The following is a 27,500-nucleotide window of genomic DNA, read 5'->3' on the forward strand; positions in this document are numbered from 1 at the left end:
CTACCCAAATACAAGAAGGGTTTGAATCTTAGGGATTTTTTTTTTTGAAGGGTGTTACAAATGGATTGGAGACGAATATGATGTTTGCGACCTATCTTGTTCTTCCTACAAGTTTCAACCGTTGTCCACATTTGTCTCTCTTCCACATTTTGTACTTTGTTTAAATTTTGGAATTTGTTGGTGTTTTGGACTTCAACCAAATGTTGCTATCCTGCCATTGCACTTCACAAGCTTGACAAATACAAAATCAACGAGGAATTAGTAGTGTTTTGGTATAATCACAATTGCTATGCTCCAAGATGAATTTAGCCTAAAATTTTATTATTACGTTAACTAGTCAAATTATTGAGAATAAGGGCACACACAAGTGAACAACATAGTTAATTCAAATCGTGTTAATGGATTGTAATGGAAATAACATTATTATATAACAAGATAAATTACCAAATATAAGTAATTGAGCAAAGAGGAGATGAAGAGATTCTTATATGTTTGGACGAGCCACTTGCCCACTTCACGAATATAAATACTAAAATAATTTCAGTAGAAAACAAGTTAACTAACGTGTGTATTTAGGTGCATTAGATGCATATAATAGTAGGGAGATGCGAGATTTATAGAATAAACTATTAGTAATCGCTTTTGTGATTCTCGACGTTTCAATTGTTAAATGGCTGAAATTTTGGATATTAAATGGGATTAGATGAAAATTCCGTTTGATTATGTAATTTTTATTTGATACATGATTTTAAAAAAATAAATAAATTTTTCGAACTTTATAATTTTTAAATTTAGAATATGCAAAATATATCCAAATATCTTTTAATTTTATTATATTAAACATATCAGATGAAAATTAAAAATATAAAATTATTAAATAAAAATATAGAATTTTTTAAATAGACTAAAAATGAAAGCACAAGAAGTAGTATTACATTATTCAAAAGAGTACCAATATGAGTTGTGGTGCAGTGGTGAGACTGATCCACCCATACTTTTTTTGGATGGTTGTTACGTATTGTTTCATAATATATTGCATTGTATTGTATTGTTTTAATGAATACAATGTTTGGATAGATTGTATTGTTATTTGTCATTATATAATAGCACACATTCATGATTTGAATGATAAACTTACAAGAATAGTAAAGTACAAGGTAGAACTTCTATGAAAATATAAGGTAAAAGATGAAATATAATTATTAAATAATAAATATAAAATGAGAATACAATGTTTGGATAGATTGTATTGTTATCTGTCATTATATAATAGCACACATTCATGATTTGAATGATAAACTTATAAGAATAGTAAAGTACAAGGTAGAACTTCTATGAAAATATAAGGTAAAAGATGAAATATAATTATTAAATAATAAATATAAAATGAGAAGAAAATATTAAAATAATGACGCAATCACATCAAATTGATCGTTATATAAAATGAATTTTTTCGTCGTTACCTATTGATAAATTTAATTAAATGATATAATATAATTTAAATAATAATCAAAATAAATAATATAATGAATAATCTCGAATTTGATTTTTAAGTATGAAATAAATTATATGGGGAACGATTTGGATCTAGTCAAAGGTCCAACGTGGAACAAAAAAACATTATTCAAAGGAGTCCCTCACACATTCAATGTTTTCCCTTTCTTGACGTTACTTACTACCTTTCAGCTGACACAAGAACTATTACCGATTGTATTGACAAAACTGTTGATCCATATCCTTTTTCCCTTTTCTGGATAACCCCTTCTTTTTCTTCTGATCTCAAAAATCTTAATGGGGAGATTATTTGTGTTGACTCTTGAAGGCAAGATCTACAGCTGCAAACACTGTGGAACTCATCTTGCCCTTTCTGAAAACGTTGTTTCCAAGGTTTTTCTCATCTTTTCCGTTTGTTCACTCTGTTATTGTAATGGGTTTTCTTTGATTTTGATTTATTTCGTTATAAAAATACAATCTTTGACTTGATCGGTGGTTTGGCTTTCGTTTCTGGAATTTGTTAGGGATTGTTCTGTATGCTCTTGGTCTGTTTAAGAAATTGGATACTTTAAATCAGCTATGTGAGTGAAGAATGTCTCAGATTGAGCAATTCGCCCCTAAAGGAGATGGAATTTTTATCATCCAAGAACTGGGATTTGTGGAGTTGCTGGCTTTGGAGTAAAGGGGGGATTGTTTGAACATTCTCTGTGAACTAATAAAAAAAAATAGTTAATATTGCTGATAGCATTCCATTTTTAATCTAGTTATGAATTAGAGGGTTATTCCTGCAATGTTGAGCCATTGAGGAGCTCTTTGTTGAGTCAAAAATTGGAGTATACTTGATTGTCATTTTCGATTTGTTCCATATCTGTGGGCTAATAGCTTCAATATTTCGAACTATTATGTTATCCCAGTCCATTGATCAGGCCTTGGGACTGATATATTTTATACAATGATCAACTTGGTTCTTGTTTGGTCACTTTATTATGCTTAATTTCGTTGTAATGTGCATTCATGACTTTTGAATGGAACGAAATGATGATTACACATTTAATCACATTGAAGTTTATGTTACATTCTTGAGGAGTTCTTTGTTGAGTCGAAAATTGGAGTATACTTGATTGTCATTTTCCATTTGTTCCATGTCTTTGGGCTAATAGCTTCAATATTTCAAACTATTATGTTATGCCCAGTCCATTGATCAGGTCTTGGGACTGATATATTTTATACAATGATCAACTTGGTTCTTGTTTGGTCAATTTATTATGCTTAATTTCGTTGTAATGTGCATTCATGACTTTTGAATGGAACGAAATGATGATTACACATTTAATTACATTGAAGTTTATGTTACATTCTTGTTTCAGCCCCTAAACAATGTATGTAGTCATTCTGAGTCATGAAGTTATCTGACTCGATGTTTTCCTTCTGATCTTTCCTTCAGTCTTTCCACTGCAGACATGGGAAAGCTTATCTCTTCAGTAAGGTGTAAGTCTCTTTAATTCTGCACATCCAGTCATCAGAAATTTTTGTGACATTTTCACATGTCCAATCTTTATACTTGCAGCATGAAAATCACAAGTCCCACTTATAACTTCTATTGGTTTTATTCTTGTTAGAGTATGAAAGCCATTACCATTTATTTCCTCTGATTGTCGTTAAGCTTTTCTTGACATTGATGGGGCTTGAGTTATTTGCTGCTTGGTTTGATGAACAATGTTATTGCTAAGGTCAAGCTTATCCATACCTCTGGTACAGAGTCGGGATGAAAAGAGATACCGTATAAATCTTCCTTATTTGATTGTTTTCCCTTCTTTTACTGGTGTGGAGACACTGTTTAACTAGAAAGTGAACAAAAATGAAGTATTGAAGAATTCATGTTTGTAGTAGTTAGCCAAAATTTTCATGAATTGAAAAAGATTCTCTTTTCAAAAGTTGAGTGCAACTGGAGTATGTTGCAAATTATTTGTCTTTTCTTTGAACGTCGTACTCTACTGGGTCACATTGCTCTCAGGATCTTTGATGTTGTTATTAGCTCTAAGTCATTGATCAGTATGAAAAGTCACAACCAGCCTAGAATATTTGAGTGCACATGAAAACTTGTGAACAAAGTAGGCTATACCTTTTAGGTTTAGTTTGTTAAAGATCATGGTACTGTATATGTATATCTTCGTACATTCGTGTCATTGACTATAAAATTAGCACCAGAATATGATCTGTTGGAATCACTATAGAACCTAGTGGGGATTTTTCCAGACTGTTATATCATGTACTTTTTAGTGTATTTTGCTGGAGTGCAAACATTAACACATCAATATTTTAAATAAATTCTTACTTGACTTGGGTTATTTTCCACTTGGTAGCAGCGTCACGATAGCTACATGGCTGAAATACGTATATTATGCTCAACTTGATTGCTTTCCTGTTCGAGAGTTCTGTTCTTCTCAAATCTCTTCATTTCATTTTATCATTTAGCATAAACATACAAAATGATAATGCGCTTTGTAGTTCTGTATATTCTATACGTCCTTTTTTTCTTTTGACAGAGTGAATGTCACTTCTGGCGAGATAGAAAATAGAATAATGATGACTGGTATGCACACTGTGGCAGACATTTTCTGCGTCTGTTGTGGGTCAATTGTTGGATGGAAATATGTGAGTATGGAGTGATAAAATGCTATACACTGTTGTTTGGCTGTTGCTAGAAGTTTTAGGTTTCCCTAATATAACAATTCTTTTCAGGAGACCGCCCATGAGAAGAGCCAAAAATACAAAGAAGGAAAATCAGTGCTTGAGCGGTCAGTTGATTACTTCAGTTTTCTTTAGAATAGAGTTAGGAACATATCAGAAGTCCTCTCTGAGGTACTCTCTTTTATACCTCAACAGGTTTAAGATTTCTGGCCCTGATGGAAGCCATTACTGGGCCAGTCATGAAACTCATGTGGCAGGAAGTGATGCCGATGATGTTTGATCACCATCCAGAAAAACAATTCTATCCCCAAATGTACATTCTTTAACCCACCACCCCATTAATTCTTTATGGACCATTGGATTCTTGAATAGCTTATCATGTATAATAATATGAAGCAACCATGTGTTGTTGCTAACTAACATGACCATCTGCCTGTATTTGTTTGCAATGTCAAGACGTTATTACTAGCAACCACTTCTGCTTTCATTTCTTTAATCTTTCCATATTCCTTTCTTTTTCAATATCTCCCTGTATTTTTTTACACACTAATACGGGTCATTTGGTAGGGTGTATAAAACTGCTAAATAGAGTGTTTTAATAATGCTTGCATAAGTAAATACTTATATTAGTTATGCCTGCATTAATTATACATAGATTTTTCTTATGCGTTGTTTTGTTTGGTATATTAAAAATAGCATGCATTGCATAAAAATGTTTAATTACAAAGATATCCTCCACAATTATGGTGGAAAAGATGTAAAGGGGGTTTTGAAGGGTAATTGGGTCTTTCACCATGCTAATGCATGCATTAAATATCCTTGTATTGCTAATACCTAGAAATTTATGATATTGATAATATACATTTTAATACACAATAGAGTGTAATCCTTCAGGGGGCAAGTATTGGTATGGTGGCTTTGGATAGCCTTGGAAAAATGCTTCATGCCCAGGGATCCCCAATCCAATATGTTGGGAAAGTCATGATCGCAGAAGCGACTGCTATTAGGAAAGCTTTAGAATGTGCAATAAATAAGGGATGGAAGAGGGTGAAGATCTTATTTGATGCTAAAACTTCTTGTTGATATGCTGCAGAAACGAGTGGCTACATCATGGGAGATAGAAGTGATGTGTGACGACATCTGGAAGCTTTCAAACATGTTGAATCATGTCAAATTTATTTATATTCCTAGATGTTTGAACACAATAGCTGAGATTTTCTATCTCCTTGTTGAAGGAAATCACTTGGGAGAATGCCTTCCCAAGTTGAATAATACATGATGCTAAGAATGCCTTCCCAAGTTGGATAATACATGATGCTAAGAATATGTTTAAACTATGTAGTTCGTTGATGCAGTAATATAAGGTGTTATGTTTCAGAAAAAGAGTTTAACCCTTCAGGGTGGTCCAGTGGTTTGGGCTTGGGATTTTTATGTTGGAGGTCTCAAGTTTGAAACCCCTTGCCAGTAAAAGCAAGAGGTTTGCCTTTTGGGTCGAGTTCGTTGCACCGGGCTTGTCTTGTGCGGGTTACCTCTCCTATGTGATTTGCGAGCTATCGCATAGGAGCAGGGGTTTAACCCTATGCGCGCCCAAAGGAATACAACTGCGGGTTTCCCTTGTCATAAAAAAATACACGATAGCGTGTATAACTAATGCATCATAAAAAAGTATATCAAACAAGACATATTTAATACACATAATTAATGCAAGCATTATTTAACGACCCCTTATTGTTAGGACTATGTAGTAAAGCAAGTAGTCCGGACATAAATTTTAGAAATAAAACCAAGACTACAAACTGATTTGCCAGTCTACTTTGCCTTTTTCATAACCATCCCAGATCCTTCCTGATCGACTCTCATAAACCATTTAGGTCTACCTGTTGAGAAAATAAGAGATCGTAAGTCTAAATATTTCGATCAGGGGAGTTGCTGAACCATACTACATAGTTCCAGCAAGAGCAAAAGCTTAAAAAACAGCAACGACAAAACATATGTTGTTTTTCTTCTTTCATTCACTAGCACCTGAAAAGAGTGAACTAATGTGTGCAAGATTGCTCTTCAAAAGATGAAAATAAGTAGGAGACGGAATTTGACAAACCATGCGTCCTTAAATCCAACGCACACGAATACAATATTTTAGATTGTAAAAACCTTTTCATATAAGTAAATATTATCGTAATTAGATGTCAATCTTAATATGCTAGCCTAAGAAGGTGCAAATTAAAGAGAGTATGTTATGGATGAGAGTCTGGCTCTAAAATGGATTCTTTTTGGGCACCACCTATTAAAAAGGGATCCTTCCTAAAAACACATATCAAAATGGATACTTTATTTAGAAATGGACGAACTGTCCCCAAACAATCGTTAACACCGTCTATTTCACTGTAATATAAAACTCAAATATTTTAAGTCGTTCCCCCCTCCCCCATAAATGGGAAAACTATAATTTTTTTAATTAACTTTTCACGTGAAGGAATATCTTTTCTAAATTTTAAGTGTATTGTGACGTCTATTTTATACGCAGAATCGTGAGCTTTTTCAACAATAAATATGTGTTCTTATTTACTTCAAATTTTCTTATTCATATTTTCTTTTCTTCTACTAATATAATATTTTGGTCTTTGCAAATTAATAGGCATGTCTAGGGGTGTCAAATGGGTGGGTTGGACTGAAATTGAAGAAATTAAAATGGACTGAATTAGAAATCGAATTTGGTCATAACTCACCCAAATTTATTTTGGACTCAAATGGACTGACATTGGAGAAATTGAGAAACTTACATAGATATACTATATTAAGAAAATATTTACCATTTATAGCAATAATATTCTTATTTCAGTAAACACTTATAATACAGTTTTAATACATATTACAAAGAACAATTTATAAACACCTAAAATACAAATTTTATTGATGAATAATATATTTATCACACACTTTAATACACTTATAATACACTGTGTCAATTTCTTATTAAGCAAACATAATATATTTTTAAAACACTTATAATACATTTATATCACATGCATAATTCACTTTTAATACAAACTATAGATTTATCATTATATTGCTATGTAATGTTATAAATGATAATAAATAAAAAATATCGCTAAAATTAATAATTATTTATTAAAAACACTCACTCAAATAATTTTTTCGAATTAAAATGGGTCGTTCACACTTTAGTTTCTTAACTCTGCAAAATTTCCAAGTAGCAGTTGATACTTTCATGAATAATCGTTGAAAATATTTGGGCAAAGATAGTTTATAAAACGGGTTCAATTTGAAGATTAAATTGTCTTTAGTTGAAGATTGCTTAAAAATGGATTATAGCTTAAGGGGTTGAGATTGACCCAATTTAAAATTATTTTGAGCTCAATTCATAAAATTATGGTCGCAGATTTGATGGGTTTTATATATTTTGGCTCATCTTGACAGTCCTAACCATGTCTCAATAATATGGAAGGTTTGTATATTGCTCCAGGTCGCATAACACAAAGATGTAGTTTGTGTAGAGAAACATGTCATAAGAGGAATCATTGTCCCCATCGACTTCGGTAGTTTTTTTACTATTGATTATAAGCAAATAAATATTAAAATTTATTTCTTGAAAAAAAATTCAGTTTGTCTTTTTGGACTTTTAATGTTGAAAAAACTCACGATTCTATGTATCAAATAGATGTGACAATACACTTGAAATTTTTAAAAAATATTCTTTTATGGGCAAACCAATTAAAATATTTAAGTCTTATATTATAGTGGAATAGATGGAGTTAACGGTTGTTTAGGATAGTTGGTTCATTTCTGGGTGAAGTGTCTGTTTTGATCTGCGTTTTTAGGAAGGGTCTATTTTGGTATGTGGTGTCCTAAATTTGTCTGTAAACATTAAAATTTATTGGATTTAAATTCGTAAATTAAATTGGACTATATTAAATTCAAGAAAATAGTCCAAATGATGTGGCCCAAGTCAAATAAATGAGTCACTAAAAGCACATCATGTGTCAAAGTACATCATGTGTCAAAGTTATATGGCAATCCAAGTCAAATTAAATGAGCCATTAAAATCATGTCACGTGTCAAAGTTATGTGGCAATCCAAGTCAAATTAAATAAGTCACTAGAATCATGTCACGTGTCAAAGTTATGTGGCAATCTAAGTCAAATTAAATAAGTCACTAGAATCATGTCATGTGTCAAAGTTAGGTGGCAATTCAAGTCAAATTAAATAAGCCATTAAAATTATGCCACATGTCAAAGTTATGTGGCAATCCAAGTCAAATTAAATAAGCCACTAAAATCATGCCACATGTCAAAGTTATGTAGCAATCCATGTCAAATTAAATGAGCCACTAGAATAATGCCATGTGTATATGTGACATGTTATGACCAATCAAATTGAAGCTTTTCACCAAAAACATCTGATTGGTCAGTTTAAACCGATCAATCAAATCACACAAGCATACCATTTCCTACAACTATAAATAGGGGTCCTCATTATTCTTAGAAGGGGGGGGGGGGGGATTTTCAAGAACAAGAAGCGAGAAGAGAGCTCGTGGATCAGAGGTTGCAAATTCTCTACAAAGCTACAAAGTTCAAGTAATCAAATTCAAATTCAAGTTCAAGATCAAGATCAAGAATGAAGGCAAATATAAAAAAAATTCAAGATCAAGTTACTTGTTCATACTTATTATTCTTCATAACCATACAAGTGTTCGTAACGAATAATTCAAATCTAAGTTTGAAGACGAAGATTCAAGATCAAGCTATTCAAGTTCTTGACTCTAAATCAAATTCAAGTTCGACGTATTCTATATTATTTGAAGAATCAGAGGATTATCATAGAGATTATAACACGCACTACATTTTGAAATAAAATATTACACTTTGTTACTCCAATTTTTCGGTCTTGATTATTTATTTTTCTCGATTCGAAAATTTATTCTTTACATTGTCCACCCCAATTTGATTTACTTCTTATACAATACAAACTCCTTAGAGAAGCAATTTTTTTTAATTCTTATTGTCATATCACGGAAGATTCAATATCGACGGAACGGATCATTATACGAAATTCATGAGAAACTTGTGAGATTCATATACACATTATGTACTGAACAACACTACAATGAAATGTGCTCGATGCAACTCTTTGTATCAAATAACTCTATACCAACAATATCTTGAGTGATTCTCTATCGAAATTTATCCTTTTAATTACTTCCATAAATGTCCATGCACATGCATATTCATGAGAGTAGGGCTGTACAGGGCAAATCGATAAACCGCACCAAACCGAATCAAACCGGAAAAAAAATCCGACTAGTGGTTTGGTTTGACTTGGTTTGGTGTTTGAAAAAAAAACTCGACCATTATAGAATTGGTTTGGTTTTAACTAAAAAAAGTCAAACCGAACCCAAACCGACCCGATTATAGATATACTACTTTTAAATTATGTTATACATAAAAATATTTATTAAAATATAATTTATAAATATTTTTTAAATTTTTTTCATAATTTTTGTTTTCTTTCATACATTTAGATTTGAACTTGAGAAGCCCATCTAAATAATATACAAAAAAACTCATCTTATAAAGTTATATTATAAAGTTAAAACTTCAAACAGTGTTCTGCCTCCATCTTATATGTTGATATTTTGTACTAGAACTCTTTTTAAGAAGCACTGCTCTGTGCTTTTTATTAAATACTATAAAAAACCTGAGAAACCCAAAAAAATCCGAAAAACCTGAAAAATCCAAAAATCCAAAAAACCCGAGAAAAATTGATATCGAAAAATCCGACTTTTATTGATTTAGTTTGGTTTATAGATTTAATAACCCGACACAAATGATTTGATTTGGTTTGTAAAAAATCCGAACCAACCCGGTCCATGTACACCCCTACATGGGAGTAATAAAGTAAAAAATAATCAAGTGAACAATTATAAATCACACCCCTCTCCCAAAAAAAAAAATCACAACCCAATTAACATATCAAATATCATGTTCTCGTAATCACAAAATCAAAAAAGTAAGTAGATATTAACTGATATACTCAATGACGGAGCTAGAATTTTAACTAAAGGGGTTTAAAATTCAAAAAAGTAGACACACGAACTAGTCAAAGGAATTCGACATTTACTATATATACATAAAAAATATTTTAACCGTGTATAAATAGCATAATTTTCTGACAAAGGGGTTTCATCAACCACTAGGTGGCTCCGCCACCGGATATAACCATAAATGACACTAGTATTAGCATAATTGCTCGTCATTTAATTTATACGAGGACCCCATTATTACTCATTACCCCTTAATTCAACAATTTAAACAACTCTAGTGCTTGATACAGATTGAAGAAAGTCTCATCCTTCCTTAATCAGAACTCAAACAGTCAAATTACGGTCTTACCCTTTTGCAATGCTTTCAAATAATTCTAATATGGTCAAATACAAAAACTATATGAGCATGTGTTTGTAGACACTTATATTGATACTTCTATCTAGACTCAAAAAGTAATCCAAATATCAATCCCAAGTTCAAAACAATAATTTTAGTACAAAATTAGACTTAGCCTAAGACTCTTATGAGTCAAAAATCATCAAAATTCGATCATTATTCGACCCCTAACTCAATTCTAGATCATCTTTTTGAATTGTATAATAGTCAAAAGTGAGTGACCGTTCATCGGAACTGTTATATCCCGAATACTCATAAGATAAGATCGACTCCCGTCTACTCCCAAACTCTATTTGCAAAGCTCTCTACATCTAATCTGCAAAGCTCTCTACATCTAATCTTAGAAAGAATTATCATTATTCAAGTCGATGTATTAAAACTCCAATTTCTAATCAATTTCAAGGATTAAATTATGAAATTAATGATGAAATAACAAATATATAATGAATATTTGGTTAGATTCTTACCCATGCGATAATATCTCAAAATCCCCTTGAAAATCTGAGGTCCAAAGCTCCAAAATCAAATTAGAAAGTGATTAGTCTGTTTGAAAAGGTTTTATTTGGAATTGTCAGGGGTCTTTGCAATTGTGGACATATCACCATAATTGCAAATGACCCAAACCTGGACCATCGTCTTCAAAATTTGTCAATTCCGGAAAAATTACGAGGTCTGTAATTGCAATGGAATTCTCATTTTGATCCAAGCTTCGCAATTTCGACAATCAACATTGGAATTACATAATTGTATCACAAATGTGAACCTTTTTTAACTAAACGATCTTCAGAAATCTAGAACCCTCCTCGCAATGAAAAATCCATTGCAATTGCGGACCTCATAATAGCAGACCTATCGCAAATTGCAACTACACCAAAAGACAGAATAACCAATATCAACCCAAGGCCTTTCAATTCCCTGAATCAATGTCGGATTACATTCAAAATCTTTTTGACACAAACTAAATATTCAGATCAATCATAAAATACATTTTCATATCTGTTGGAACCATCAAATCACCAATACGAGATCGTTTTAACCAAATGCTGACTATGGTCAAACGTAAATTTTAAAAAAATTTAATGGTCCAAATCACTTCATTCAAGTAATTTACACCAAGACTCTTGAAATAGACCAAAATAACATAAACTATAAAATTCATACTTTTAAATATGGATTCCTATACAATACTTTTTATTTCCACAATTTCGATTAAATTCAACAATCATAATTTGATAACTATTTAATAAAAGATCAAACATAGTTGCTTTTAACAAACATAAAGGACCAAACTGATCAGATAGTTTTAAGGGCCCATTTTGAATTTACTACCATAAATAAGGGACCATGTTTGTCATTTTCTCCTCCAATTTTGGCCTTTGTGAGGTTAGGTTGTGAAATATTTTATCTTTTCCCATCTTTTTCTCCTTACCAAAGAACGTAAGATTCCTTGGTAGCTTTATTCTAATGAAAAAAAAAAGAAACAAAAAAAGGACAATTGAAGGCTACAACTTTTTAACCTCAAAATGGATCAATAGAGAAAGTGGAAATACTCTTTTAGTGTATAAATAGAACAAACCAAAATAAAAATAAAAATGTGGGGTGACATTGTATTATTATTTTTATAAAATGGGAATAGGAAAACTGAAATGATATTTAATTTATAAATTGGAATATTTGTATGTACATAGTATGTATATTCCGAAAAGAAAGTGAAAATGTAAGGTTTAGGGAAACATCCCAATCAATCGTCATAACTTGGCCTTTTGAATAATAAATATCTGATAATGTCTGAAGAAAAAAAGAAACCGAAAAAAAGCAAGTGCTGTAAACCCAAAACGTCTCTCAAAATTCAAGTTTCAAATAAACACTGCTCCCCACGACACACACGCATACTCTCTCTCTTCCATCTTCAAAATCTTCCCTTTCATAGAGCTTAATTCCATTTCTTGTAGTAATTTATGTTTCCAGTGGCCGTTACATTATTTTTGGAATGTTAAATGTTGCTTCATTGAATCTGTTGGTTTGGTATTTTGAGTGTTTCCAGAACGAAGAAGAGCTAGGGTTTTTGGAGCTGATTTGTCCATAATAGTGATGGATTAAGGAGTTTAGGGACTTGTTTTTGCAATGAATAGAAGCTTTAGAGCAGAGGAGTCGTTGTCGGGGCCGGGGCCGAGGCAGAGACAGCCTCTAATGGGGAGTATTAGGAGTTCCGATGAGGAACTATCCTTGTTTCTAGAAATGCGAAGAAGGGAAAATGACAGAAATAATACTCGATTTCTTCAAAAATCTGACGAATTTGATCCCCTTGGTATGCCTTTTGCTTTTCTTTTCCTTCCATTTATTCACCTTTCTTTCTTAAAAAATTGAGACCATAAAGAAAAAAAATTGAATTTGCTTTTTTGAAGGTGCATTTCAACTTCAACTTCACAAAATCTCTTCCAAAAAAGTACAATTATCCAAAAATCTTCCCTTAAAAAAAGCTACAACTTTCCAAATACAACTAAACTTCCATAAATCTTTTTCCTACCATTTTAGTCTTTTGGACATCATATAGGCAGGTAAATATGTTCAACATGTGACGAATTTGTGATTTCTGCTTCATAACCTAAGCTCATATATATTTTCAATTATGTCTTATTGCAGGATCAAAAAGTGGTAGTTCACCTGCATTTAATATTGCATCAGCTGCAACCCTGCGGAAGACTCGTGCTGATGAGTTCCTTAATACTGATAATGATAAAACTGATTACGACTGGTAATTTGTTTCTTCTTCTCCTTTCCAAGAATGTGTTGTATGTGATTTTTTTAGTTGTTAATTATTTCTTTTAGCTGCTTAGGTTGATTTTGGACATCATTAGTTTCTTTATTCAATTCAATCTTCATCTTTCATTGTGTAGTTTATAAATTCTTTAGGAAAATATTGATGAGTTGATTACTCAGATGGTAACTCAACTAATAGTTATTATCTGAAGGTCACTTTTCTTCTTGATTCCAATTTTCTTCAATAAAGAAAGTGACTATTAATCTTTTTAGAATTATGAAGGACATTGATATTTTGCCTTGTGTAAGGATATATCTCTTTTCTTAGATTCCATAAGGAGAGAATACACCACTTGGGTGGAAGGAGAGTCCAAGTTTTATTTTACCTGGGCCTGGCTTTAAAAGGGACATTTCTTTTGATGATAAATGGAAATTTTACCTTGTTAATTTTTTGGCAATGTCATTTTTCTCTGTGCTTTCACACAGAAAGGCTGAGATAATACCTATTAGTTGAGTGACATCTGAGAATGATGCACAATTTTTGCTCAAATTATCTTACCTAGATAGGCTTCCTGATATAAACAGACTTTTGGGCATCCCAGTGACAGACAACAGAAGTTTGAAAGCTACAAGACACAAACAAACATGACAAGAAATGTATAATCTAATTTGTTATATAGGATTTATATACTAACTAATGAAACATTTAGAACTACTCATCAGAGATGCCATTTCATCGATTGTGTTGGTTCCAATGTAACAAACTATAGATTCAAGTCATTCAACTATGTTAAAGATTAAAACATTGAACATCTAACTTAATTCAGTGCCAAGAAACATATAACACCATGCAAAAAATCTAGCTGGAAGTTCCTCCTCTTTCTCTTCAATTGAGGACTTTGTCGAATTATAGGAGCTTGAAGATTTGATAGGTCATAAGTTTCATTTATCATAAGAAACTTAATAAAATCCTTTTAAAATTCTTTGTTATGTACCCTGAGGAGAGGCAGAAAATTAAGAAATAGTGCCCTCCAGGTGTCTAGTAGACTGATAGAGGTTTCCAAGTCTAGAGTACTCTTTAAATGTTGCACGCTAGGTGTTTGACATGTGACACTCAAGACTCCAAATACAATTTATATGTGCATATTAAACTTTTATGTCATACTTCTCCAGGTAGTAACCGTAATACATGCAAGCTAAATTCAATTTCTCGATGTTACAAGTGGAGGATAGCTAAGAGTGTTGAGGATGCATATTTAAGTGATAAAATATAAGGATGTTAGAAGCAAATTTTTATTCAAATATCATGAACAGTGAGACAAACACATATAGTTTGTGGAGGTATTTGTTTTCTGCACAATTTAGGTACAAAAATTAATGGATGCCATATATCAAAATCTAGCACTCAAATAAATAAAGGAGTAGGTGGTGCACCCCCATTCTGTAAAGTTGAAAAGCAGAAAAAAAAGGGCTTCTTTGCACCTCTGATGTTGAATGATATTTTGTTGATTCATGAATCAAATTTCCCAGTCATTCTCTTAAAATACTATCTGCAGTTCTCTATGCTTTATTATGAGATGTTATTTTCCTGTTTCAGGCTTCTAACACCTCCAGGCACTCCTCTTTTTCCTTCTCTAGAGATGGAATCGCGCAAAACTATGATGAGTCAGCTGGGTACTTCTAGAGCTCATCCCACTGCATTGACATCTAGAGTAAGAATATGTATATTCTACTGTTACATTCTTTCTTTGCTGAAATATGGCATTATGTGTAATTGGAAATTAGCATATTACACTTTTGTTATGTTTAACGTGGGAAATGTTGTCGATCTCTGTAATCTGAGAGTATTTTACCACATATCCAGCCACTAGAGGGATGTGGAGATTTCAAGGAACCTAAAAGGAAATTTCTATAATTAGACAGGAAGACCCTGAAAGGTTCTTTTAGTTCAGAACACGTGCACATGGTGGCTCCATTGTTTAATCAAATGCTATTCGCAGAAGCCCTCTATTGAATTTGAGGATTGTTTTTTTTTGAATGTGCATCTATATGGTGTACATCTGCCCCCAAGCTTAGTTCAAGTGATAGGTTGAGGGACTTGTGACCTAGGTCTAGGTTCGAGCTCTACACCATGCGAACTAAGCCTAATATTTAATTGGAGAATGATAGAGGGGTAGGCCCATTATCCCCGAGCTTTGAAGGCTGCGGTTGGTTCTAATGGTTGACCCTAGATGTATACGGTCATCAGAAAGAAAAAGTATGCCGTACATTTCTTTTGTGATGGTTCTTGTGGGATATTATGAGTACCCAATCTCTTAGATATCAACCATTTGGAAGACTTAATTCCTAGGAATATTTTAGGCCTATGATTGCTTTATCCTAGTAAGGATGCATTAGGTAGCTATTCTAGCACATGCTCTTATGATGGGGTGTCTGCGATCAACGTGAGTTGGTTTTTTCTTAAAGATTCTCCCGAGTAATTGTAATAAATAATAATCAGATTTATTGAGTCCTAGTATACTAAATGTTATCACACACACCCAAGCGTGTGGCCTAGTAGTCAATGAAGTGGTTGAGAACCTTGAGGTCTTAAGTTCAAAACTCACCGAGGACAAAAAAAAAACACTAGGTGGTTCCTTCCATCTGTGCTTACTTGGTACCTGTTGTTGGTGGGAGGTGACATGTATCCCGTGGAATAAGTTGAGGTGTGCGAAAGCTGGTCCGGACACTACGGTCATCAAAAAATAAAAAAAATGTTATCAAACATTTAATTATTACCCAATTTTATGGAATTGTTTAATCTTGAAGAGAATCTTCTATAATTATGTATATTAGGTGTTTTTCTTGGATAATAATAGATGGAAACAATGATGAAAAACACCAATAGACAAAGTTTTGTAAGATTAACCAATATGTCATGATTAAAAAGTTCGTACGATGAAAAACATCAACTTGTAACTTGCTTTATATGTTTTAACCTTCAAACCATAATTTACATTGAACTAAGTAAAAGAAACAAATTAAGAAAGGTAAGTTCCATCGAGTGGTTGTTACACTGACTATGTTGTATGAGGTGGAGTGTTGGCCAGTCAAGAACTCGCACCCTCAGAAAATGAAGGTAACATAAATGAGGATGCTTAGATGGATGTGTGGGCACATTAAAAGAGATAAGATTAGTAACGAAGATATACAAGGCTAGGTGGGATTAGCCTTAATGGTGGAAAAGATGCGGGAAACAAGGCTAAGATGGTTCAGGCATATGAATAGGAGGAACACAGATGCCACAGTGAGGAGGTGCAAGAGTTGGCAGTGATGGATTTGAGGATAGGTAGAGGTAGACTGAGTAAGAATTGGGGAAATGTGATTAGACAAGACATGAAACATCTTCAACTCAGTAAGGACATGACTTTAGATAGGAGAGCATGGAGGTGATGATTAGGGTGGATGGTTAGTAGGTAGTCTAGTATTTCCTCTCTTCCTCGTGGTATAGTAGGGTTTTAGCTGGAGCAACTATTTATTCCCTTACCAGTATTATTACTTCCACAGTCCTTATTTGACACAAATTTCCCATCAGGTGGCCCAGTAGTTTGGGCTTAGGACTTCCATGTTGGAGGTCTCAAGTTCGAAACTCGTTACTAGCGAAAGAAGGGGTTTGCCTTCTGGGTCGAGCACGTCGCATGGGACTTGCCTAGTGCAGGCAGGGGCGGATCTAAGTTGATTGGAGGGGGTGCCACGCCACTCTCTGATTTCGATTGAAAATCTATATATACATGTATATTTGTATATATATTTATAAGGAAAGTATAAATATTAAATGTTGCACCCTTAAAAATAATGAGCCTTGTGGTGCCAGTGGTTAAAACTTAGGTTTACGATCGTAGGAATGTAAGTTCGAGCCCTGTTATGGGATGTATTTTCTTAAAACATTTTTTATCGCGCAAGACATCGGTAGCGAATTTATTGTAAAAAGAATTGTGAATAAGTAGATTCGAACTCTAGACCTCTTGTAAGTAAAATCTTAACTAAACCAACAGAACAAGTCTAAATTTTGTATGCAAATTTGCTTATATTAAGTATTATCTTGCTTTATGCTGGAGTTTTTGCCATATGCTACTATTCAAACCAGCGTGACACCCAGAAATTCAAAATTTTGGATCTGCATCTGAGTGTGGGTTACCTCTCTTGTGCGGTTTGCGAGTTCTTGCATAGGAGCAGAGGTTTTACCCTATGCGCACTCAAAGAGTAGCGGCTGTGGGTTTCCCTTGTCATCAAAAAAAGTTTAAGAAAAAAGGAAGACTTTTGAAACTTGTGGTTTAAAACAAACCTTAGATATTTGTATGGCCGTGAATAATTTCCTTGCAGGTAAAAAGAGAATTTTAAAGTTGTTATTTCTAATTATAGAAATGTGACATTCTTTTGATCACAAACTAAAAGTAAAGGGTACCTAGTGGTGGCAAATGGGCGGGTTGGATCAAATTTGGGCGTGTTGAAAATGGGTCAACATAAAATGGGTTATAGTTCAACCCGCCCATATTTTATATGGGTAAAAATGGGTTGCATAAAATACCATTTTACCCATATTTACCCATATTTTCAAGGGTAAATAGTACTCTATTTTAAAATTCAATATGGAGAAAATATTTTTCTTTTTTGGGATGAAAAATGTTGAAAATATTTTATTTAATTTTGTTATTATTTTATCATAAAATTAAACCCGACACACAATGCGGGACCCGACTTCTAAATCGAGACCCGACTTCTAAATTGGGACCTGACCCCCGACTTTTGACTCAAGATCAGACCCAAACCTTCGACTCGAGACTTGACATCCAAATCGGGATTTGATCCCGATACCTAAATCAAGACCTGACCCCGACACCTAACTCAAGATCCAACTTCGAAATTAGAATTAGAACTCGACACCTGATCTGGGTCAAACCTTGACTCTTGACCCGAAATCCAACATTCGAACCGGACCTGAACTGACGGCGACATCGATACCAAATCCTGATGATGGATTCGAGACTCAATCTCAACACCCAATTAGGGCCCGACCTCGATCCGGGATTCAAATAGGGACTCGACATCCAAATCAGGACCTAACTACATCTGATATGGGATCCGAATTTTGAACCGAGACTTGACCCCAACATCCAACCTCAATGATCGATCCGGAATCCAAACCCGACACCTGATTTGGGCCAACCTCGACTCTTGACCCAAAATTCGACATTCGAACTGGACCCAAACTGACCTAGACATCGATACCCAACCTCGATAATTATTTTGGGATTCAATCTCAACACCCGATCGGGATTTTGACCTCGAATCGGGATTCGAATTGGGACCCGACTTTTGAATCAAGATCCGACCCTGACACCCTATATGGGACTCAATCTTGACACCTGACCCTGGACCCGACTTTCAAATCAAGATTTGACCCCAACATCCGATCTCGACGACAGATTCGAAACCCGATATCGATACCTGCTTTGGAACTCGATCCCGACTTCTAATTCGAAATTCGACTTTCGAGCTAAGACCCGACTCCAAGAGCCAACGATTTCACCTTTTCAATTTTTTTATTTTTTAAAATTATAAAGGATAATAATTAGTTTTAATGAAGAACATAAAAAAGAAGGGAAATTACAACATTTTTGGTGATATGATGAATTTTGAGTGAATAAAAATTGGAAGCTTAACCCATTTGGCTAGCATATATTTCTATGGGTAGAATATGGGTTTAAACCTATATTTTATCTATCTAAATTATCACTCACCCAACCCATTAAAATATGGTCGGGTTATCAAAATATGGGCTCACTTTGCCATCACTAAGGGTACCACATAAATTGGGACAGAGGGAGTATTATTTTGCTAGCATTACCTTGTTCTTATATTTTATTACTACTATTGTTTCTTTTACTTTGGTTATCTCTAGTATTTTTACTCAACAGTTTTCTTTTTCAATGTTCCCATCATAGCTTTTTTACTCTTGCATTTATTTCTAACCATGTTCTGAAAAACGATTTTCTTGAACCAAGGGTCTATCAAACCTCTCTACCCTTCAAAGAAAAGGGTAAGGTTTGCTTACACCCCACCCTCCCCTAAACTGATCTTGTAGGACTGTATCGGGTATGTTGTTGTTGTTTGTAAGTACACTAAAGAAATATTAGAGAAAGCATAGTTAAATATGTCTAGACACCAATTTCATTGACTAGTATATTTAACAAGTATGGAACAAAGAAATATATTGGTTAAGTCTTTCTATTTGTACTGTGAAAAATATAGGAGAAAAATATTATTGAATTATGTAAAACAATAATACACAAAGACCCTATTTATAGACACTATAAAACAATCCTTTTCCAAGTAGGATACTATAAACTATTCCTAATTCTATTCCTATTCTAAGTAGGATTGTGTACACCTATTCCTATTCTAACACTCTCCCTCAAGCTGGTGCATACAAATCATATGTACCTAGCTTATTACAAATATAACTAATACGAGGACTGGTGAGGGACTTGGTGAAGATATCTGCAAGTTGATCACTTGACTTCACAAACTTTGTAACAATATCTCTTGATAATATCTTCTCTTTGACAAAGTGACAATCAATCTCAATGTGCTTAGTCCTCTCATGAAAACTGGATTTGATGCGATATGAAGGGCCGCTTGATTATCACACACAAGTTCCATATAACCCGGTTTCTCTAAATTTTAGTTCTCTCAGCAACTGTTTGATCCAACTAGCTCACAAGTTGCTACATCCATTGCTCGATTTTCTGCTTCTGCACTAGATTGAGCAACCACACTTTGTTTCTTACTTTTCCACGATACCAAATTGCCTCCTACTAAAACACAATATCTGGATGCAGAATGTCTATCAGAAGGTGACCCCCCCAATCAACATCGATATATTCGGTAATATGCTCATGGCCGTGATCCTCGAAGAGTAGTCCTTTACCAGGAGCTGACTTTATATATCGCAGAATACGAATAACTACATTCCAATGACTATCACAAGGAGAAGTCATAAACTGACTTACAATACTCACAGGAAAAGAGATGTCAGGTCTAGTCACTGTGTGATAATTCAATTTTCCAACCAGCCGTCTCTACCTTTCAGGATTACTTAGTGGTTTCCCCTGTCCTGGAAAGGGTTTAACATTCGGATCCATAGGAGTGTCAATAGGTCTACATCCCGTCATTCCTGTCTTCTCAAGAATGTCTAAGGTATACTTGCATTGAGAAATAACAATACCTGATCTAGACTGAGCAACCTCAATACCTAGAAAATACTTCAGTCTGCCGAGGTCTTTAGTATGGAAATGCTGAAAAAGATGTTGCTTCAAATTAGTGATACCATCTTGATCATTGCCGGTGATAACGATATCATCAATGTAAACAACTAAATAAATACACAGATTTGGTGCAGAATGTTGATAAAAGGCAGAGTGATCAGCTCCACTACGAATCATGCCAAACTGTTGAATTACTATGCCGAACTTCCCAAATCAGGCTCGAGGAGATTGTTTCAGACCATAGAGTGACCTACGTAATCGACATACAAGGGTACTAGACTCCTCCTGAGCAACAAAGCCAGGTGGGTGCTCCATATAGACTTCTTCCTCAAGATCACCATGCAAAAAAGCATTCTTAATGTCCAACTGATGAAGAAGCCAATGACAAACGACAGCCATAGATATAAAAAGACAGACATATGCTATTTTAGCCACGAGAGCGAAAGTGTCACTATAATCTAGCCTAAATATCTGAGTATACCCTTTGGCAACAAGGCGAGCTTTCAGTCGATCCACCTGATTGTCTGGATCAATTTTGACTGCATAAACCCAACGGCAATCAATAGTTGATTTACCTATAGGAAGGAAAACAAGCTCCCAAGTACCACTCGTATGTAAAGCAAACATCTCATCAATCATATCCTGCCTCCATCCAGAATGAGACAGTGCTTCACCTGTAGTGTTAGGAATGGAAATAGAGGACAAAGATGATACAAAGGCATAATGTGGTGAGGATAGACGATAACTCAAGAAAGTATAATGTGGGTTAGCATTTCGAGTGGATCGTATACCTTTTTGAATTGTAATCGGTTGGCCAAGAGGAGGTTGGCCAGGAGGAGGCAAGTCCGCAATAGGAGCAGGGTCCGGCACATGACATGAATCATCTGGGACTACAACTGGACGCAGACGACGATGATAAGTCAGAAGTGGTGGCACTACAACTGGAGATGTAGGAGAGACCGTAGATTCCTCAAAAGTTGGTACAGGTAAGATTTGAGGTATGGGTAAGAGCTTAGATACATCAGGATGATCAGAAGTTGTATAGTAAGGTTAAGATTCAAAGAATGTGACATCGGCGGACATAAGGTATCGATGAAGTTCAGTTGAATAACAACGATACCCTTTTTGAACTCTAGAGTAACCAAGAAAGACACATTTAAGGGCACGAGGGGCTGATGTATCTTTCCCTAGGGCTAAGTTATGAACAAAACATGTGCTCCCAAAGACACGAGGAGGGATAGAGTAAAGACGTGACTGAGGAAACAGTATGGAATGTGGAACCTGATTCTGAATAGAGGATGATGGCATTCTATTAATTAAATAACAAGACGCAAGGACTACATCTCCCCAAAAACGCAATAGAACATGAGATTCAATGAGAAGAGTGCGAGCGGTCTCAATGGGATGCCTATTCTTCCTTTCTGCTACACCATTTTGTTAAGGGGTGTACGGACAAGATGTTTGGTGAATAATTCCATGGTGAATCATAAACTCCTGAAACTAGGAGGATAAGTATTCTAAGGCATTATCACTACGAAAAGTACGAATAGAAACATCAAATTGATTTTGTATTTCAGCAAAGAAACTTTTGAATATTGAAAATAACTCAGAACGATCTTTCATTAAGAAAACCCAAGTGCATCTTGAATAATCATCAATGAAACTAACAAAATAATGAAATCCTAAGGGTGAACTAACTCTACTAGGATCCCAAATATCAGAATGAACTAATGAAAAAAGAGACTCTGAATGACCCTTAATACTACGTGAAAATGTAGCGCGAGTGTGTTTCCCAAGTTGACACGACTCACAATCTAAATTAGGCAAACTAGATAAACTAGGCACCATCTTTTGCAGCTTGGATAGACTCGGATATCCCAAACGTTTGTGAATTAGGTTTGGAGGATCTGTAACGGAGCATGCTATGAAGGAATTTGAAGAGGTAAGATAGTAAAGGCCTTGTGATTCATGTCCTATGCTAATCTTCTATCCCGTACTATGGTCTTGCATGAGGAAAAAATCATCAAAAAAGAATATGCTACAATGTAAGGCACGCGTCATATGACTAACAAATGCCAGATTAAAAGGAGAGCTAGGGATATAAAGAACAAAGTCTAGAGTGACAGAAGATAAGGGTTTGGCTTTGCCAACCCCTTTTGGTTTTGTTTGGATCCCATTAGCTAAAGTAATAGCGGGAAGAGATTGTGAATACACAATATTAGACAAAAGTGATTTATTACCAGAGATATGATCAGAAGCGCCTGAGTCCATGACCCATGATCCAAGAGTACTAGATTGTGAAACACAAGCAAAAGAATTACCCGTAACAGAAACAACAGGTTGTGCAACCGAAGCTACTTGTGGTGACGTTTGCTTACTTGCTCGATACTGGAGGAACTCATCATATTCTGTATGAGCAATATGAGCATTATTGGATAAGTGATTAGGCTGAGCCACAGATGCTACTTGTGGAGATGTCTGCTTACTTGCACGATTTCGAAGGAATTCATTATATTCCTTTAGAGCAATAGGATCATAACTGGGTGGTGGACCATGCAAAATATAGCATGTGTCACGAGTGTGCCCAAGTTTATGACAATGACTACACTTGGATCGAGGTTTTCCAAAACGCCCTCCTCCTCGCTGATTCTCCATAGAGTGATATGTTCGTTTTTCTATGGTTTGAGATGCAAGAACAGAGGAGTCAATGGTGGGTGATGAGGCTACTTTGTGACTGGGAGGCGCGACAAGACGAAGTAGACGAGAGAATAATTCATCATTGTAGGAACTACAGGACTAGCTAAAATCTGATCACGCATTGAATCATGGTCAGTAGGAAGTCCAACAAGTGTAAGAACTAGAAACAACGTCTGTTTGTGCTTTTGTTGTTTCTCCACATCGGAATCTTGTTTCTTTAAGTTGGTCATTCGAGATATAACATCATAGAATTGAGATATGTCATTAGTGTTTAAAGCACGAGCCTTTTCCCAAACTGAATAACATGTCTGGGATGGGCGAAACAAGGGCATCAACTTGGAATCAATAGATCGTCATAGGAGACTAAATAATTGAGCATCAACCTTCACCCATTGTGCTTTGGCTTTTGCATCTTCCTCACTAGCCTTTGCCTTTTCATCTACCACATAAACATTATTGGTTAAGTGATCTTGGACGCCTTGACCCTTACACCACAGCTCAACCGAGGAAGCCCAAGCTAAATAGTTTGAACTTCCCATTAATGATTTTGAAGTAATCATAGGGCTTGAATTTCCTATATTTTTGAAGCTAAAAATATCAATTATGAAAACAAAAAGAAAATATATAGGAATCTGAAAAATCTGGAAAAGATAGATCTGACTGCTGGAAAAAAGGGTCAGTCGCCGGAAACTGGAAAAGCCAGATCTGACAGTCGGAAATTGGTCGGAATCAAAATATAAATATATGGTCAGCCTCGGGAAGCTGAGGCGACCTTACTGGAATTTTTTTTTGAAAATTGGCCGGAAACTGCTACACGCACCGGAAACTGACAAGGTTTTCTTTCTTGTAAGTTTCTCACCAATTCTCTGATACCATGTGAGAAATATATGAGAAAAATATTATTGAATTGTGTAAGAACAATATTATACAAAGATCCTATTTATAGTCACTATAAAACAATTCTTTTCCAAGTAGGATACTATAAACTATTCCTAATTCTATTTCTGTTCTAATTAGGATTATGTACACCTATTCCTATTCTAACATGTACAAATGGAATTCAAGTAGAATTGAAGTACCTTCAACTCTTCGTCTAGACACCATAACAAAAAAAATGTTTCTCAAACCATAGACTCAAAATCCACAGAATAAATAGAAACGTTTGACGAAGAATCTATAAAATAGTTACAAAATTATTGTAAATACAAAAAGATACATACATATATTGACATACACATTTGTGTATTATAATATAATTACAAGGTGGTATATGTTGCTGGTTTGGTTTTGTTTCGAACCTTTTTTTTCCCAATACAAAAGCAAACCAAATATTATTGGTTTTTATTTTTAACCTTAACATCTAACTGTAGCAAATCAAAACGCATTATCAGTTTTTCCGTGGGTTCGATTTAATTGTTTGATTTTGTTTTCCATTAATCTTGAAGACAATGCAGAACTTTGCCTACTACTGTGAGTAGATAAATATTTGAAGTGCAAATAGCGAAGCTTTCTGCCTGGCAGTCTTAACCTGAAGTGTGTATCACAGTTTTGAGTTTTTTCTTGGGAACCATGGATCTTTATCTGTAATTTGTTACCTTTGATGCAGTTAACAAATTCTCTCCTAGAGGCCACCTCAAGAAGCAACTTAGCATCTAGACAGCTAGCTTCCTCTCATGGAATAAACACTTCAAGTTCTAGTCTTCGAAGACCATCTTCTTCAGGTGGATCAAGACCTTCAACTCCGACTGGTAGACCAACGTTGAGCTCATCTAGATCTACCTCGACCTCAGCATCTAGATCCACATCTGCGGCAGCAACCAAAGCAATGACATCCACTGCAACCTCTAAATCAATGTCAACCGTGACGGCATCTAGACCATCAAGGTCTGCAACACCTACTTCTCGGGCCACCATGCCTTCTGCAAAACCCACTGTTCCTCCAAGATCTTCAACACCTAATGCAAGGTCCAGTGCACGGTCCTCAACACCAACAAGCAGGGCCTCAGTTACTGTATCAAAGTCAACATCAAGGGCAGCAACTCCAACTCGTCGAGCGACTTCAGTGTCAAGTACAACAAATTCAACTGTTCCTCCAGTTAAACCCGTGTCTTCCTCTTCGGGTACCAAGTCAGCTACAACGGCATCACAAAACCCTGCAGCCTCACGTGCTAGTTCTCCAACTGTAAAACCCAGACCATGGAAGCCTTCAGATATGCCAGGGTTCTCCCTTGACGCTCCACCCAATTTGAGGACATCACTACCTGACAGGCCAATTTCAGCTACAAGGGGCAGACCTGGAGCAGCTAGTGTTAGATCTTCATCTGTTGAGCCAGCTTCAAATGGAAGGGTTAGACGACAGTCATGCTCTCCAGCAAGAGGACGTCCTCCTAACGGTATTATTCATAGCAGTGGAAGCTCTGTTCCTGTCCCATCCATGAGCCGACTTCATGCTAAAGCCAATGACAATGTAAGCCCTGGAATGGTTGGGACCAAGATGGTTGAAAGGGTAATAAATATGCGGAAGCTGGTTCCTCCGAAACAAGATGACAAACATTCTCCACACAGTAACTTATCTGCAAAGTCTTCGTCACCTGATAGCTCAGGTTTTGGAAGATCATTGTCAAAGAAATCCTTGGATATGGCTATTAGACATATGGTATATACATTCTATTCACATTCCCATGCTAATAGAATATTGTGTTCTACCATAGACTGAAAACATAGTATACTTTCAAAAACTGATTAGAGTTGCAATGTGTCCTGTTGGTTTTTTTGTAGCTCTAAGTCTTAGATGATCTGTCTCGTTGGCCTTCTTGTTCTCTTTATCCTTTTTGGATTTGCTTAACTTGAGATATTGCTCTTGGACAGGATATAAGGCAAAGAATTTCGGGTAATCTGCGTCCCTTGATGACTAATATTCCAGCGTCCTCTATGTACAGTGTGAGATCAGGACCTAATAGAGGCAGGACAAGCAGGACAATTAGCGTGCCTGACTCCCCACTTGCCACGAGCAGTAATGCTAGTTCTGAAGTGAGTGTAAGTAACAATGCTGTGTGGGTTGATGGAAGTGAAATTGATGAAGATATTAGCAGTGATAAAGGTGCTCGATCACCTGCCAGTGTGCGTGGGAGGTGATGATTGGCTTTCATGCTGCATGATGCTTTCTATGCTTTGGACCGGTGGCAGTTTGAGAGCTTGGACTCCTGAATATGATTGTTTCCCAGGTAAAACTGACTGATTTGATTCACTTGACTATGTAAAGATTGATGCACATTGCACGGTCTGGCTGTATTTTGAAGCATTTGTATTGTCAGTCCTGTTAATGCCAATCCCTCGGTTTTGTTCATGAGAAAGGTGACATATATATGAGATTAGAATGTCTAAACATGTTGTGATGAGTTCGATCCTGAATGGATAAGGGTGCTTCATTTTTGGCGTGGGAGGAGTCTGCTTGTCATGATTGTTAAAGCATCCCTTTATGTGCCAAAATTAGGTATTGGTGGACTCTCTAGTTTGCATAAATTAGACAAGGTATTGCGTACTTAGAACATTTGATTTACTTCTCTAAAGACAGAGATAATCTTTATGTCGAAATGTCCCATCTGTTGGTCCTTTAGGTCGTGTTTGGTATTGATGATGCAATGGAATTACCAGATGCAGTGAACTTGTTGCTCCTCCATCATATCAATGAAGATAAAAAGCCAAGAGTTTCTTGTTTTGACATGGATGTCGAAAAAAGGAGGTCGGGTAGATAGTAGATCTCAAGCATAAAATTGTAAATTTGTAGTTTTGACTGCGACGTCTAATGCTCAAATATGTTAGAGATACATTATAAATTTTCACCCCCCAACTTTGCTTTTAAAATCAAATTTCCCCCTCAACTTTGAACAATAATAAAACTCCTCTCTTTATCCTAATTAAAATTTTAAAATGCCTATTATACCCTTTCATTATCAATTTTTTTTTCTTCTTTAGAAATCATGATATTATCATTTTTTTTATTTAATGTAACAAATTTTTCATAAAAACATAAACATTATTTTTTAAACAAAAAAGTGAAAAATACTAATTAAGTATATAAGTTAATGATGTT

At 35.0% G+C, this 27,500-nt stretch overlaps 3 protein-coding genes across 3 annotated transcripts; 2 read left to right on the forward strand and 1 right to left on the reverse strand.

Annotated features, from left to right (window-relative positions):
- Window positions 1-1,647: 1,647 nt before the first annotated feature.
- On the forward strand, window positions 1,648-4,657 carry LOC129895045 (protein yippee-like). The gene is made up of 5 exons (XM_055970677.1): window positions 1,648-1,887; window positions 2,939-2,982; window positions 4,041-4,149; window positions 4,237-4,292; window positions 4,381-4,657. The coding sequence occupies exons 1-5, from the start codon at window positions 1,792-1,794 to the stop codon at window positions 4,463-4,465; spliced, it is 390 nt and encodes a 129-aa protein (XP_055826652.1). The 5' UTR covers window positions 1,648-1,791; the 3' UTR covers window positions 4,466-4,657.
- A 7,748-nt stretch (window positions 4,658-12,405) lies between these two features.
- On the forward strand, window positions 12,406-26,794 carry LOC129895164 (putative GPI-anchored protein pfl2). The gene is made up of 5 exons (XM_055970831.1): window positions 12,406-12,951; window positions 13,287-13,398; window positions 15,001-15,115; window positions 25,014-26,063; window positions 26,276-26,794. Exons 1-5 carry the CDS (start codon window positions 12,768-12,770, stop codon window positions 26,540-26,542), a joined length of 1,728 nt encoding a protein of 575 aa, XP_055826806.1. The 5' UTR covers window positions 12,406-12,767; the 3' UTR covers window positions 26,543-26,794.
- On the reverse strand, window positions 22,293-23,501 carry LOC129895165 (uncharacterized). The gene has a single exon (XM_055970832.1). It carries the CDS (start codon window positions 23,363-23,365, stop codon window positions 22,697-22,699), a length of 669 nt encoding a protein of 222 aa, XP_055826807.1. The 5' UTR covers window positions 23,366-23,501; the 3' UTR covers window positions 22,293-22,696.
- Window positions 26,795-27,500: the final 706 nt, after the last annotated feature.

The sequence above is a fragment of the Solanum dulcamara genome, chromosome 7, assembly GCF_947179165.1.
Source record: "Solanum dulcamara chromosome 7, daSolDulc1.2, whole genome shotgun sequence".
NCBI lineage: Eukaryota > Viridiplantae > Streptophyta > Magnoliopsida > Solanales > Solanaceae > Solanum > Solanum dulcamara.

Excerpts from the sequence above, each read along its gene's own strand:
- LOC129895045 (XM_055970677.1), top strand. The coding sequence starts at position 1,792 with ATGGGGAGATTATTTGTGTTGACTCTTGAAGGCAAGATCTACAGCTGC. Across the intron at positions 4,150-4,236 it reads CAATTGTTGGATGGAAATAT|GAGACCGCCCATGAGAAGAG; the intron begins GTGAGTATGGAG and ends AATTCTTTTCAG. Across the intron at positions 4,293-4,380 it reads GGAAAATCAGTGCTTGAGCG|GTTTAAGATTTCTGGCCCTG; the intron begins GTCAGTTGATTA and ends ATACCTCAACAG.
- LOC129895164 (XM_055970831.1), top strand. The coding sequence starts at position 12,768 with ATGAATAGAAGCTTTAGAGCAGAGGAGTCGTTGTCGGGGCCGGGGCCG. Across the intron at positions 12,952-13,286 it reads TGACGAATTTGATCCCCTTG|GATCAAAAAGTGGTAGTTCA; the intron begins GTATGCCTTTTG and ends GTCTTATTGCAG. Across the intron at positions 26,064-26,275 it reads ATATGGCTATTAGACATATG|GATATAAGGCAAAGAATTTC; the intron begins GTATATACATTC and ends GCTCTTGGACAG.
- LOC129895165 (XM_055970832.1), bottom strand. The coding sequence starts at position 23,365 with ATGGAGAATCAGCGAGGAGGAGGGCGTTTTGGAAAACCTCGATCCAAG.